Source organism: Notolepis coatsorum (assembly GCF_963971535.1).
Source record: "Notolepis coatsorum genome assembly, chromosome: 12".
NCBI lineage: Eukaryota > Metazoa > Chordata > Actinopteri > Aulopiformes > Paralepididae > Notolepis > Notolepis coatsorum.
This window is the reverse complement of record NC_140176.1, coordinates 10935106-10949790: the sequence shown is the minus strand read 5'-3', so window position 1 is coordinate 10949790 and position 14685 is coordinate 10935106. Positions and strand designations below refer to the sequence as shown.

At 49.1% G+C, this 14685-nt stretch overlaps 1 protein-coding gene across 1 annotated transcript in view; it reads right to left on the bottom strand.

Moving 5' to 3' along the window:
- The window catches only part of smchd1 (structural maintenance of chromosomes flexible hinge domain containing 1), a 160111-nt gene that overhangs the window by 32653 nt on the left and 112773 nt on the right, over nt 1-14685 (bottom strand). The window contains exons 28-31 of the mRNA XM_084326451.1: nt 5080-5198; nt 1563-1724; nt 756-884; nt 548-627 (exon numbers count right to left, since the gene is read on the bottom strand). Of these exons, the coding sequence (XP_084182577.1) occupies nt 548-627; nt 756-884; nt 1563-1724; nt 5080-5198 (490 nt within the window). The remainder of the gene's footprint in view (nt 1-547; nt 628-755; nt 885-1562; nt 1725-5079; nt 5199-14685) is intronic.

Here is a 14685-nt window from a genome sequence, read left to right as displayed (position 1 = left end):
GCTTTGGATAAAAGCACAGTGTAAATGCACCATTTACCATCCTATCTCAACGAACCCCTACAGATGGGTGTCCCCCAGGGCTCGGCCCTTGGATCCCTCCTCTTCTTTCTCTACACCAAATCTCTGGGTAATATTATGTATATTTATGTGTGTGTATTGCATGTATATACTGTATATGTACAGTATGTGTGTGTGTGTGTATGAATTGCATATATATACTGTATATGTACAGTTTGTGTGTATATATTGCATGTATATATTGTATTATGGACAATTCTGCAAAGTCTGCATCTTTGGCCTAACATCAGCTGATGGAGGGCTATTGCCCTCTTGTGTTCACGGTCGCCCTCTTGCATTAAAAAGGTGTCGCATAACTTTATATGGAACTGTATGTACTGTTGTCATATCAATGGACAACAATTTGGAAATTAATTCCAAAATAATACTTTCCGTTGCTCAATGTGAAAACTCGAATGCTCCGGTGGAGATAATAATGATAAATAAACATAATAATAAATAATAATGATAAATACAAAGTCATACTCACTTCGGTCCACTCACGCTTTTGACGGTGAACACGGCCTTCCCCTCCGCATCTACCGGCTGTGAGATAACAGATGACGTCACCTGAAAAAAAAAAAAAAACACCAAAGCACCTCGTTATAATAACCGACTAACGTTTTCTAACTGTGAGCGATGGCTCAGAAAGTGTGTGAGCACACAGTGTTGTGTGTATTCGTGGTCCAAGTGAACACCTTCAAGTCCGGAGTGGATGGCTTCAGCTCCACTACAACCCTCTGGTCGGTGGAGGGGTTCCCCCACGCGTCACACAGCTGCAGGAGGAAGGGTGTGGGGATCCCCTTCTCGTTCAACACCTGTAAGGGCTGACAAGCAGTGGCTGGGTTTAGATAATGGCTGTTTGTGATAAAAAAAATAAAAACATGAAAAGAACGTGACACTACAGTCGGATGATCCAGTGTTGGTGTTACAGGTGAGGTGTCTGGAGTGCTGAAGATGCAAGCAGTCCCACGGCTCTGGATGCTAGCAGTTAGCTGACCGGGCTGACAAGGCTGAGTGGATTGAGAAGGCTGAGTGGATTTTAGAAGGCTGAGTGTATTGAGAAGGCTGAGTGGATTTTAGAAGGCTGAGTGTATTGAGAAGGCTGAGTGGATTTTAGAAGGCTGAGTGTATTGAGAAGGCTGAGTGGATTTTAGAAGGCTGAGTGTATTGAGAAGGCTGAGTTGATTTTAGAAGGCTGAGTGTATTGAGAAGGCCGAGTGGATTTTAGAAGGCTGAGTGTAGTGAGAAGGCTGAGTGGATTTTAGAAGGCTGAGTGTATTGAGAAGGCTGAGTGGATTTTAGAGGGCTGAGTGTATTGAGAAGGCTGAGTGGATTTTAGAGGGCTGAGTGGGTACCTACCTCTGATCACCTCATATTTTTTAATATTGATACTTGGCGTCACTGTATCAATATACTGTAATATCGGCACACACAAGATATGGTTATTAAATTGCCGTATGGATTTATATCCCCAACCCCCTAGACTGCCTAGAGACTCCTACCTGCTGTGGCCCACTGGTCAGTTTCAGCTGTGCAGGGACCCCTGCGTTCAGGCGGACTCTGACGTGCTCCACGAAGTCCTTCCAGGTGAAGCTCAGCTCCCGGGTCCCAGGCGTCCCGGGCTGGAACCTCACCCCCGACACCACCACAGAGCGGTTGCTCTCCTGGGGGGGGGGGGGGGTCAACGCAAAACGAGTCAGTCCTATTGAACATGTCTGAATTGCGACTACCGTAATTTTCGGACTATAAGCCGCGCCTTCCCCCCCCCCATTTTTCGACCCTGCGGCTTATATAACGGTGTGGCTAATCTATGGATTTTTACAGCTAACGGCCACTAGGGGACCTCCTAAATCTATGGATTTTACAGGTTACAGTCCACCACCTTTAACAAAGCGTAATGAAGGAGTGGCTGAATGAGTGCTACGTCAAGCGCCCTGGAGGATTATTTCGCCAAAAAAAAAGCTTTGCTCGTTTTGGACAGCATGAGGGCCCATATAACAGAGTCTGTGAAAGCAGCCATCAAGAGCACAAACTCAATGCCAGCTGTGATTCCTGGGGGCACAACGAAGCATCTGCAGCCACTCGACATCAGTGTCACTTGTGCGGTCAAAGTGGCACTACGCGTTCAGTGGGAGGCGTGGACGACTAGCGGCGATAAATCATTCACCAAAACTGGTCGCATGCGAAAAGCAACTTTCGCTCAAGTTTGCGAGTGGATCCTGACAGCGTGGAGGAGTGTCAATGGTAACACTTGAATACGTTATGCAAATATGCAACTTGTTTGTTGAAATGTTAATAAATGGGAGCTTCCTCAAACAGCCATCTCTTTCCCGACAATCCCCTCTGTGCACGAACCCTTACATATGGTAATTAAACATTAAAACACCTGCGGCTTATAGTCCAGTGCGGCTTATATATGCACACATCATTCAATTTAGCTGCTGCGGCTTATATTCAGGTGTGCCTTATAGTCCGAAAATTACCGGTACTCTTTTAGTGCAGGATGTAGGGATGGGCATGAGTGATCGAGTAAGTGCCGTCTCCTAAAGCTAGGAGTAAGATGACAAGAAGCTCCTTTTTCTACACAGGTATTGTACTTTGGAATGAACTACCTCTGCCTACCAAGCAAAGTCAAACCAAAAGCATTTTAAAACAAAGGTAAAGGCTCAATTAAGGGAAGAGCAAATGGCTCAGCAGCCATAGGGCAGGACATCAGATTCTAGGGCTGAGTAGACACAGGGGACTGAAACTCTAGTTCTTCCTAGTAGGCTATGTGCTGTGTTTTTATGTTTTCATGTTTTTATGTGTTTTATGTTTTTATGTCTTCCATCGAGGACCACCTTGGAAATCAGTGTTTTAATTAATGCTTTTAGGTGATATCCTCAAGAGTACAAATTGGTCAGGATAATATCGTTTTTATGATGTGTTTGTAATTTCCAAATAAAAATCTAATCAAATCAAGTCTCAACTGAACTTGAATGGTTTTTGAGGGAACTACATTTTTTATTTGGTTACCAAGTATGTCCACTAAAAGTGCTTGTTTTTGTGAACTGAAACTGAAATCTCGCTCTGAAATCCTGCAAGGCGTGAGTTCTTGCAAGAAGACAACAGTGGAAACCTGCGAGAGTTGGAGAGAAGTAAACATTACCAGGAACGTTTTGTTGCGTTGGAATACAGATAGCTAAAACGGATAACAGTTGTTAAACAGTTGTGGCTAGCTAACTGTTAACGTTAGTTGTGCTACTGTACATGGACCCAAACACCATTAATACTGCTAGCCAAAGAAAATCCATCCTGTACCAAAACACTTTTTTCCTCAAGAAATCGGTGTTTCCATGAGTGGAGAGTCCTGCTTCAGACAGAGTGGAGGTAAGGTAATTATTACAAATGGTAACTGACTGTTTTAACTGACAATACGCATCGCTGTGCATTGTTATTGCTGCCACCATGCTCTTGAAGATGCTAAAAATAGATTTCCATTGATCCGTCATCAGGTCTATTCTATTTTCAATCTTTCAAAATGTTCTTATGTACCCCAGTTGCTATTGCATGTACATATTTGTGTTTCATTACACGTATATGTACATACTTACCAACAGTTTCGCCTGTTTAATAGCAACACTACTATCACCGACATCTAAGAAGGGAGATCCCCCATTGAACGGCCCTTCTAAGGTTTCTCCCCTCCACATTGCCTGTGGTGCTTTTTTCATATCGCTAGGTCTTTTGTGAGTTTTCCCTTAGCTTCGCGTGGGGTGTGTCTGGGAGTGTTGCATTTATTTATTTAAAGGTGACATGCATTATAAATGGCTTTTTTCAGTGTCTAGCATTGTATTATAGTAATAGTAGTTAGTATCAATGTGTCTGTGTCTCTAAATACCATATTGGCGGATTGCTCTCATTCAGCTCAGACCATTTCTGCTCGATTTAATTAGGTCATTCTGATTTGACTCGCATCGTGACATAACGAGGCGAGGATGGAGCGGATAGTGATCCTATTGGCTCTGTGGTTGTAGCGCGCATAGTGAACCCGACACTTCATCAAACGGGGTTTGACAGAGAGCGAGCGAGAGAGAGAGAGAGAGGGAGAAACAGATACACCCTCGCGACAGAGCACACATACACACACGCGCGCCGCGCTGTCGTCTCTCTGTCTGTCTCTCTCTGTCTGTCTCTCTCTCTCTCCCCCTCTCTATCTCTCTCTCTCTCGATTCGGGAGCATAACTAACGCCCCGTCTATGGCTGTAGCGCGCGGCACAGTGGAAGACTTCCTCAAACGGGAGAGGGAGAGAGAGAGACAAAAAAATAATAATATTATCTAACCCTAACTAACCATACTGTCATGCACTTGTCCTAATAAACTAACCTACACTGTAGCACTCAACACTTTGACGAACATTGTTACTCAGCTGATAGAGTTGTGCCCTTCCTGATGGCTTGTCGTACAGAACTTGTAAGTCGCTTTGGATAAAAGCGTCAGCTAAATGACTAAATGTAAATGTAAGGGGACCTGCTAATCTCACACACGCAGCTTTGTTTACACAGTGCTCCGTGTGTCTCTCTCTCTCTCTCTCTCTCTCTCTCTCTCTCTCTGCCACTCGCAGACTGTGTGGATGACTGTCACTCAAAGTGCTTATGGGCGGAACGAAATTCAAAGTGAGAAAAATTGGCCTTTTGAGTACTTGATTAGAAATATAAAACAATGAATATTTTTGAATAAAACCTTACAGAGGTGTTCCATAGACTCACAGGAATTGTGTAAAGTTGCCCAAATAGTGCTAGGAATAGCAATGCATGTCGCCTTTAACATTTTATTTGGGATTTCATGGTGTTTTTTGTTTTGTTCTTGAATTTATTGTAATGTTTCTTCTTGACTTGTTGTACGACGTGTCCGGCCCATGGGGACATTAACGTGTGCTGTCGGGCCTTACAAATACATTCGATTTGAATTTGATTTCGCTAAACGAGTACTCGATCAAACATGACTCATGCCCATCCCTAGTGAGACGTTGTCCCCACCTGCCAGGTCAAGGCCAGGGTTGATTTATCCAGGCCCTCGCCTTCCGCAGTGATCTGGTCCACAGAGGCGGAGGTCAGCGCCTCGGTAACGTTCCCGTACTGGTCTATGAGCTCTAAGTCTGGGAGAAGAATGAGGGAAGGGGACGGGATGAACATTTCATATCATGGTTATTGTAACTGAGGGGTACAATTCCCTGACTGTATTACTAGATATGATACTTACTACCACTACCTTTGTACTTAATATTCGGCCACCCAGTACACGGCATAAATATATTATCATGAACACTCTCACGTAGATGAAACGGATCCAACACAAATGTACGAATTAGAAACAGGTCTTTATTTCTACACAGCGATGGTGTGTAGAATAAGCACTTAATCACTTAATTACATTTATGAATTGAAATAGTATGCACTTTTATGGCAAGGAGTATTCGTCGGTATATCAATAGAGAATGTCCAATCTCTGAAGGCGCAGGTGGTAAATATACGACCTGGAATAGTTAAGGAATAACAGCAATGATACTTTAATGATTATACTAGATACACTAGAGGGGGTTAATCCGGTCGCTTGTAAGCCGACAGGAGTAGGAGGGGGGGGGGGGGTAGAATCCGGCTGCCTCGTCCGGCCAAGGGTATCCCAGGTGAACCCACTGTAGTGCCGTTCAATGCGCCGGCGATCCTTGGACCACAGATGAAAGCAGGTGGACTCTTTGTGGGCCGGCTCTCTCCGGTCCACGGGGGAGAGACGTGAAGCGACCTCGTCTTGCAGAGCGTCTCCTCACCTTGCGTCCTCTCCAGGGGGGGGGGTTCCAACACACGGCAGTGTCGGGGGTCTTTATCCATGGAATAATCAAAGTATCCAAAGCATAATCCGTGCCTGGGAAGGCGGGCTGTCGTCGGTAGAATAATCCGGTATACAGGTCCACTCGCTCGTCGGCTCTGGGGCTCCTCGGGTGCAGCTTCACATAGGGTCAACCACCCTGGGTAAGCGGCCAGTTCTCTGCCCGAAACGATGGGGTACTGACTACGGTAGTATTCTCACCGCACGAAGCACTATATATTAACAGACTATTATTAGCTTAATAGACTACGTCCAACTCGACGATATAGTGCCAAATATGACTATTCAAATATTAATATACACGATGTCTCAATACCGATGGTAGGCGAACTTGGCCTTACTCCCACACGTGGCGTCGCGGGGAGGCTTTACGTCTGTGACTCTATTGGAGGGTAAGAAACTGGACTGAAAAAGAAAGTCCTACTTTAGTAGCGCAGTATATATACGCACTATGAACAAATAGTCCCATTAGTGGTGCGGTAGCCAAATTCCTACGCGGAACTAGGACTTGTTCGTACATGTCGAGCGGTACGTTTGAACTGGGTCTGAGGGGTATGGCAGCCTGGCACCAAGGTCTCGACCAATAGTAGAATGGAGACTATTATGGGATGTTCAGTAGGCTAGAATGGATATTCAATGCATATTGTACAAGGAATATACAAGGGATATCAGGGAATATTAGAGAATATACAAATACAATTAAATATATATATATAAATAAATATATATATTCGGTTTAATCTGGCCCTTCACAACAGCCACCCCCTGAATAGGTCCCAGACCTAATCAGTTAAACAGAGACAGATTAATCGCGTTGTCTATTTACACATAAGGGTTTGCTGTAGGGGTCAGTCAACTTCACAAAGTCATAGGGTTGTAGGGTCATGGTCATCATCGATTGTGTCTGGGAGTCGAGGCAGTTCTATGAGCCTTGCCACGGGACGGGTGTAAGTGCGACCCTGGACGAGCACTTCAGCTGCTCGGACCTTGCCGTCGGCACCGGTGATCACTTTGCTTACGCGGCCGGCCGGCCACATAGCTCTGGGCAGTGATTGATCAATAATCATGACGACTGTTCCTTCTGTCAAATTGTCTCTCTCCTTTACCCACTTCTGGCGGGTCTGTAGAGACGGTAGGTAGTGCAGTAGGAAACTGTTCCAAAACTTGTCGGCTAATACTTGGCTGTACCTCCACATTCGTCGGCCGTTCCCTTCTTCAGGCCGGTACATTGTCTGGGGTAATGCCGGATCTAGCCGCCCCATCAGGAGTGTGTTGGGGGTAACTGGGTCGATATCCGCCACATCACTGGAGACATATCCGAGGGGCTTCGAGTTAAGTACTCCCTCAATCTCCGTGAGGACTGTCATTAGGACTTCTTCCGCCACAGTCTGGGCCCCAAGTACTGCGTACAGGGCTGTCTTTATGGAGCGCACTTCTCGTTCCCAAGTGCCACCGAAGTGGGGTGCGTTTGGGGGGTTGAATTGGAAATCAACCTGTGCTGGAGCGAGGTGGGTCTTAAGTTCTGGGCCCATAGCTTGGAAGCTCTCTCTCAGCTCTCTTTCGCCGCCTTTGAAGTTTGTCCCATGATCGGACAATAGGGTAGACGGTCTTCCTTTCCGTGATGTGAATCTACGGAAGGCCATAAGGAATGAGTCTGTGCTCATGGTCGGGAGAAGCTCGATGTGTATCGCTCTGGTGGTCATGCATTTGAATACAATACCCCACCGCTTCTCGGTTCCTCTTCCTTTCTTTATGTGCAGCGGGCCAAAGCAGTCCATACCCGTTGAGTGGAATGGCTTGTCACCGATTCGGAGGCGACATGGAGGAAGGTCAGCCATCCTTGGTATGCTGGGCTGCGCGCGCCACTTGCGGCAGTCTAGACATGTTCGCTGGAAGCGTCGTACCGCCTCTCTTCCTTGTAGGATCCAGTAACGACGTCTGATTTCCGCGAAGACTCTTTCTGCTCCTGCGTGATGTACATCCTCATCGTATTTCTTTATAATCAGCTCTGTGACCTTGTGTCGGCTGTTCAATACGATCGGGTATTTAATGTCATCCGGTAGATTGGGGGCTCTGCGTAGGCGACCACCCACTCTGATGAGGGTGTGAGCGTCGCTCTCGGGGGCCAGATGAATTAATCTGCTGTCGGATGGGACGGGCTTTCCTCCCTGTAGACAGGCCAATTCATCGGGGAACGAGTCTCTCTGGGCTCGCTGCAGTAGAAGCAATTCTGCTTCCTCGTAGTTAGCTGCTGACATATCAGCGGGGGACTTGCACTCCGGGTGGTACCGCAGGAATGTTCTTTGTTGTGCACTCTCTATGGACGTGCAATCGTCTATGTTAGGGTCGGTAAAGGCTACGGTGCTCAATCCACAGAACACAGACTTCTTAATTTCCACCTCCTCTGGACTTGCTTCCCTCGGGATAGGCATGGGCCACTGTCCTTCCGGGAGTCTTAGGAATGCGGGGCCGTCACTGTAGACATTGCGACGGGTGAGGTCATCCAGGGGCATCCCCCGGGTGATGACGTCAGCTGGGTTCTGTTTTGTATCAACGTAGCGCCACTCTGTTTCTCCGGTTAACTCTTCGGTTAAGTCTTGAATCTCGGTTACTCTGACTCCCACGAAGACTTTGTACTTGCATGAGTCCGATTTGATCCAGGCGAGTACCGTCGTGGAATCTGACCACAGGATTGTTCTAGACACCGGTATGGTGAGCTCACGTTGGATGAGCGTGGCTAGGTGCGCTCCGGCTAGGGCTGCGCAGAGCTCTAGACGTGGGATAGATTGTTGCTTGCGTGGGGCTATTCTCGAGCGGGCGAGGACAAATGCTGTGTAGATCTCTCCCCCCTGGTCTTGGGCCCGCAAGTAGGCTACTGATCCGTATGCGACCTCTGAGGCGTCACTGAAGACGTGTAAGTCCATTTTACATGTCTCTGGCCTCACCGTGGGTGGGAAGTAGCTTCGGCGCATATTAACGCCTGGGAGTGAGTGGAGCTCCATCTCCCACTCTCTCCAGGTGGATGCAAGGTGTGCGGGAATGGGGTCGTCCCAGCCCTGGTCCTTGTCCCACAATGCTCGTACAATCATTTTTGCCCTGGTGGTGTACGGTAGAATACATCCTAGCGGGTCATATTGCCGGGCGAGTGTTGTGTACACACTCTGTCTGGTGGTCGGCGCCGCCGCCGGCCTTCCCTGCTCCGTAGTCAGGGGCTTGTGTCTGTAGTGAAGCGAATCTGTTTTGAATCGCCACACCAATCCCAGGGTCATCTCCTGGGCTTCTCCCGGGATTGTAGCCATCCAGGTCTCGCTGCTGGCTGCCTTGTCCTCGGAGGAGAGGCTGCGCAGTACTTGCGGATCGCTGCTGGCCCACTGCCTGAGATCAAAGCCGCCTTTGATCAATGAGGCGCGGAGTTTAATCAAGAGAGCCTCGGCTTCTTCCTGGGTTGAAAGGCTTTGTAGACAGTTGTCTACGTAGAAGCTGTTCTTTACGCTGTGTCGGACCTCTTCGTCCGCTGCTGGGTCCTCTGCTACATGTTTCTGTAGTGCAAATGTCGCACAGCAGGGGCTGCACGTCGTTCCGAAGGGGAGGACTTCCCATTGGTAGATGGCTGGGTGCTTATCTCCTGGCTTCTCTCTCCATAGGAACCGTAACAGGGGCTTGTCCGCCTCTACTAATCTCACCTGCAGGAACATTCCTTTAATGTCCCCGCTGATGGCCACCTTTTCCTGGCGGAAGCGGAGTAGAACGCAGAGTAGGGAGGGGCCGAGTGTGGGACCGGGCAGTAACTCTTTATTCAGATTTTGGGATCCGATCTGGTAGCTGCAGTTAAATACTATGCGGTCTTTACCGTTGTGATGGACCTTGTGGTGGGGCACGTACCACGATTCAGTGGTCTGGTCAGCCTCTTTAATGTCCATCTTTGTGACGTGTCCCGCTGTGATGAGCTTCTCAATCTCAGCGCGGTATACACTCTCTTGGGCGGGGTTCTTGGCTAAGCGCCGCTCCGTGTTCAGCAGGTACCGTTCTGTGGCGTCTGTCTTGGCGTGGAAAGTAGGCATTCCTTCTCGCCGCAGGAGTGGCGTGGCGTATCTCAACACGCCGTTGACCGGGACTCTCTTGGTCCCTGTCTCGAGGAGGTGAATGGCGTAAATGTCATCTTTAGAGCGAATGTCTTTCTTTCCGTTCTTAAAGGGCATTTGTTCCAAGGTCCATAGCCGCTCTACGTGTTGCAGGAGTGCGGTTTCTCCCTCTGTGACTCGGGAGTGGAGACATCTAGTGGCTGTACTTCGGTTGAGAGATTTGGCGAGCGGGCCTTGGAGAGTCCATCCCAAACGGGTCTCGACTGCTGCAGGGCAGCCTCGGGGTCCGGTATGAACCCGGTCTATCGGGACAATGAGGTCTGCATGGTCGGAGCCTATCAACAGGGTCGGCATAGCATTGTCTATGAGCGGGATCGGTAACTTGCGCAGATGTGCATATTTCTCCATCAGCTTGGCGACGGGGTATGTGTACCGCGACAGTCCTATTTCTTGGCTGGTGAAAGCGTCTGCAATCTGGTACCGTCGCTCAGGCTGGCCGCTTGCTGCGATAGAGAATGAGACATTCTCGCCCTTTATCGTCTTCAAATCTCGTCTTATTGTCCGAATTGTCATTTGGGTTTCGCTTCCCCGCAGCCCTAGCTGGGCCGCAGCGGAGGCGAGCAGCAGGGTCTTCTCTGACCCGTCATCGAGGACGGCGTAAGTGTCCAGGACTTTATTCTGGTAGCTTAGTGTCACACGCACTACTTTTAGGAGTACTCGGGCTCCACTGCTGCTGGCGGGATCGATGTACATGACGCTCGCTTTGCGGCTGGATGTTGCAGGTGAAGGGCGCCGTCTGTTACTGTCGTGAAGTATGTCCAGATGGGCTCCATCGCACTTGGTGCACCTTTTCTTTAAGCGGCATTCGGCTGCCATGTGTGAGCGCGCACAGCGAAAACAGCGCTTGTTGGACTTTATCCATTGACCTGCTTCCTCCGTGTTCAGCTTGGGGAAGGAGTCACATTGCGCTAGCCAGTGTTCTTTCTCACAGTAGGGGCACACTATCTTCCACTTCTCCGTTCTGGAGGGGGTACTGTGGCTCCTGCTGCTCGGTACTGACTCCGATTGGTGCATCACAGTCACCGATCTTCTTCCATCATTTAGTCGTCTGGTTCCTTCTCTGGAGCCAGGGGTGCTCCGTCCGAATGTATCTAGCCGTAGGCTGCTGACTTCTCTCGCCAGGAAGTCTGCTAGATCGAGGAGGTTCGGTTCGGGGCCATTCGGGTCTCTGTGGTCCCTCTGCCGCCTAAAGCGCTCCTGACGAGCGGGCGGCAGCTTCTCCAGGATCCTTTCCACATTTGAGTTGGCGTAAAGTTCATGCCTCCCCTTCTCTCTTTGCGCTCCCAACATCCCTACCAGGGACTGCACTCTGATGGACAGGTCGTCCAGTGCTCGATTGTCTATTGCTGGGGGTAAGCGGTCGATGTGTCGGATCTCCTGGATCACGTAATCCCATATGCGCCCATACCTCTGGTCCAATGCTACCAGCGCTGCTGTGTATGGGGTGGTGGAAGTCGCGTAGGCGAGCGCTATATTATGTGCGCGGGGTACCTTTAAGTGCTTCAGTAGGATGACGTATTTGTGGCGTTCATCCAATACATCCACCAACATGGTCTCCAGACACATGCGGAGTTCTGTATACTGGGCCCGGTTCTCTTGGGTGAAGTCGGGTACCATAGGCGTGCCAATGTATGACGCTGACTGTGGATACATCGGCGAGCGTTGGGGGAGAGGCCTCCTAGGCGAGTCTCCTCCCGCTCCTTGGTATGGGCTGGTACCGGCAGTGTACCATGGCCCGCTTGTCCAGGTGCTGTTCCTCGGTGCGGGTCGTGCGTCGTGCTCACCCGGGTATAGAGTCGGGGGTCTGTAGCGCAGCTCCGCGGGAGTATAGCCTGGGCTGTACCGGGCCTCCTGGTCCGGTAGAGTACTGTGCTGTCTTCGGGCGTGGTTCTCCTCCTCTTCCTCTTCGTCTTCAGTTAGGTCATCCAGTGCTTGCAGTCTCTGGTTTAGCCTCTCCACAGGATATGCTGCTCCTTCCCGGTTGCTAGGTCTCGCTTGGACCGGTGGGGGGAGGTGGTCTGTGGGGGGTATAGACCTCGTCTGTTGGTCAAGTTCAGGGTTGTTTACTCGGCTAGGGGATGCCGCCCTGGAGGTGTGTCTAGACGAGTTCCTGGAGCCTCTGGCGGAGGGAGAGGGTGTTGTCCGTCTGATCAGCTGTTCTATTAGTTGCGCTTGCTGTCTGTCGCGCTCTGCGTCCCGTAGAGCACCAGCAGCTGCTCGCTGGCTGTCTGCTCGGTCTCGGGCCACATTCTCTTCCATCTGAATGCGTCTTATTTCTAGACGTATATGCTCTTCTTCGCTCCGCTGCTGGATCTGCAGTCGGTCGCGTTCAGCAGCGGCGTTCAGGCTGATGAGGAAGGCCTGCTGTAGGGTCCTCTCTGCCTCGCTGGGAGAAGGCGGTTGTATAGGGGAGCCTTCCCTCTGGGTACTCCTTGCGGAGCCTTGGAGTTCTATCTCCACGGTGCTCTCCCCGTCTTCTTCCGTGCCGAGTTCTCTCTCGGTAGCGTTGTATTCCTCCCGGGACTCATCGGGGACTACTTCTTCAGTACTGGCGGGGTGTGAAGTCATGTCTGGTTCCCACTGGTCCCCACCGTGAACTTGGTCAGTTACATTAGAGCCCGTAGGGGCCTCTATGGTCGGGGTAGTCTGGGCGTTGGGGTTAGACATACTTTTACTTTCTAGTTTTACCGCGTTTACTGTTAGTAGAAGACTAGGTTGTTGACTGACAGCGTAAGCCTCTAAGTACTGAGGGAGCCGTCGTTCGCGCTGCGGGCGTTGGTTAGGAGGATCGTTTCGTGGAGTGTTCATCATAGGCCATTTCAATATTAATAACACTATATTAATATTACACTAATTACCCTCCGGCTCGAAGGACCAATTGTAACTGAGGGGTACAATTCCCTGACTGTATTACTAGATATGATACTTACTACCACTACCTTTGTACTTAATATTCGGCCACCCAGTACACGGCATAAATATATTATCATGAACACTCTCACGTAGATGAAACGGATCCAACACAAATGTACGAATTAGAAACAGGTCTTTATTTCTACACAGCGATGGTGTGTAGAATAAGCACTTAATCACTTAATTACATTTATGAATTGAAATAGTATGCACTTTTATGGCAAGGAGTATTCGTCGGTATATCAATAGAGAATGTCCAATCTCTGAAGGCGCAGGTGGTAAATATACGACCTGGAATAGTTAAGGAATAACAGCAATTATACTTTAATGATTATACTAGATACACTAGAGGGGGTTAATCCGGTCGCTTGTAAGCCGACAGGAGTAGGAGGGGGGGGGGGGGGGTAGAATCCGGCTGCCTCGTCCGGCCAAGGGTATCCCAGGTGAACCCACTGTAGTGCCGTTCAATGCGCCGGCGATCCTTGGACCACAGATGAAAGCAGGTGGACTCTTTGTGGGCCGGCTCTCTCCGGTCCACGGGGGAGAGACGTGAAGCGACCTCGTCTTGCAGAGCGTCTCCTCACCTTGCGTCCTCTCCAGGGGGGGGGGGTTCCAACACACGGCAGTGTCGGGGGTCTTTATCCATGGAATAATCAAAGTATCCAAAGCATAATCCGTGCCTGGGAAGGCGGGCTGTCGTCGGTAGAATAATCCGGTATACAGGTCCACTCGCTCGTCGGCTCTGGGGCTCCTCGGGTGCAGCTTCACATAGGGTCAACCACCCTGGGTAAGCGGCCAGTTCTCTGCCCGAAACGATGGGGTACTGACTACGGTAGTATTCTCACCGCACGAAGCACTATATATTAACAGACTATTATTAGCTTAATAGACTACGTCCAACTCGACGATATAGTGCCAAATATGACTATTCAAATATTAATATACACGATGTCTCAATACCGATGGTAGGCGAACTTGGCCTTACTCCCACACGTGGCGTCGCGGGGAGGCTTTACGTCTGTGACTCTATTGGAGGGTAAGAAACTGGACTGAAAAAGAAAGTCCTACTTTAGTAGCGCAGTATATATACGCACTATGAACAAATAGTCCCAATAGTGGTGCGGTAGCCAAATTCCTACGCGGAACTAGGACTTGTTCGTACATGTCGAGCGGTACGTTTGAACTGGGTCTGAGGGGTATGGCAGCCTGGCACCAAGGTCTCGACCAATAGTAGAATGGAGACTATTATGGGATGTTCAGTAGGCTAGAATGGATATTCAATGCATATTGTACAAGGAATATACAAGGGATATCAGGGAATATTAGAGAATATACAAATACAATTAAATATATATATATAAATAAATATATATATTCGGTTTAATCTGGCCCTTCACAACAGTTATAGTGACCAAAATGATCAGTTTTCTGTATTATTATCACAGTGTTGTTAAAACATTTATACTAATACACATTCAAATAATTTCACCACGTTTTATATTGAAAGACATTTTTCAACATCAGAATAAACCATAAATAAACAATAAAGATGGGGCGGCCGGGTAGCACAGCGGACTGAGCGTCTGTCTACCACTGCAGAGACACTGGTATCGAATCCGGCTGTCAGCGTTGCTTCTGGCTTGGCCGGTCGTCATACTGGCACAATTGGCAGTGTCAGCGGGAGGGAAGCCGGTGGGTGGTAAT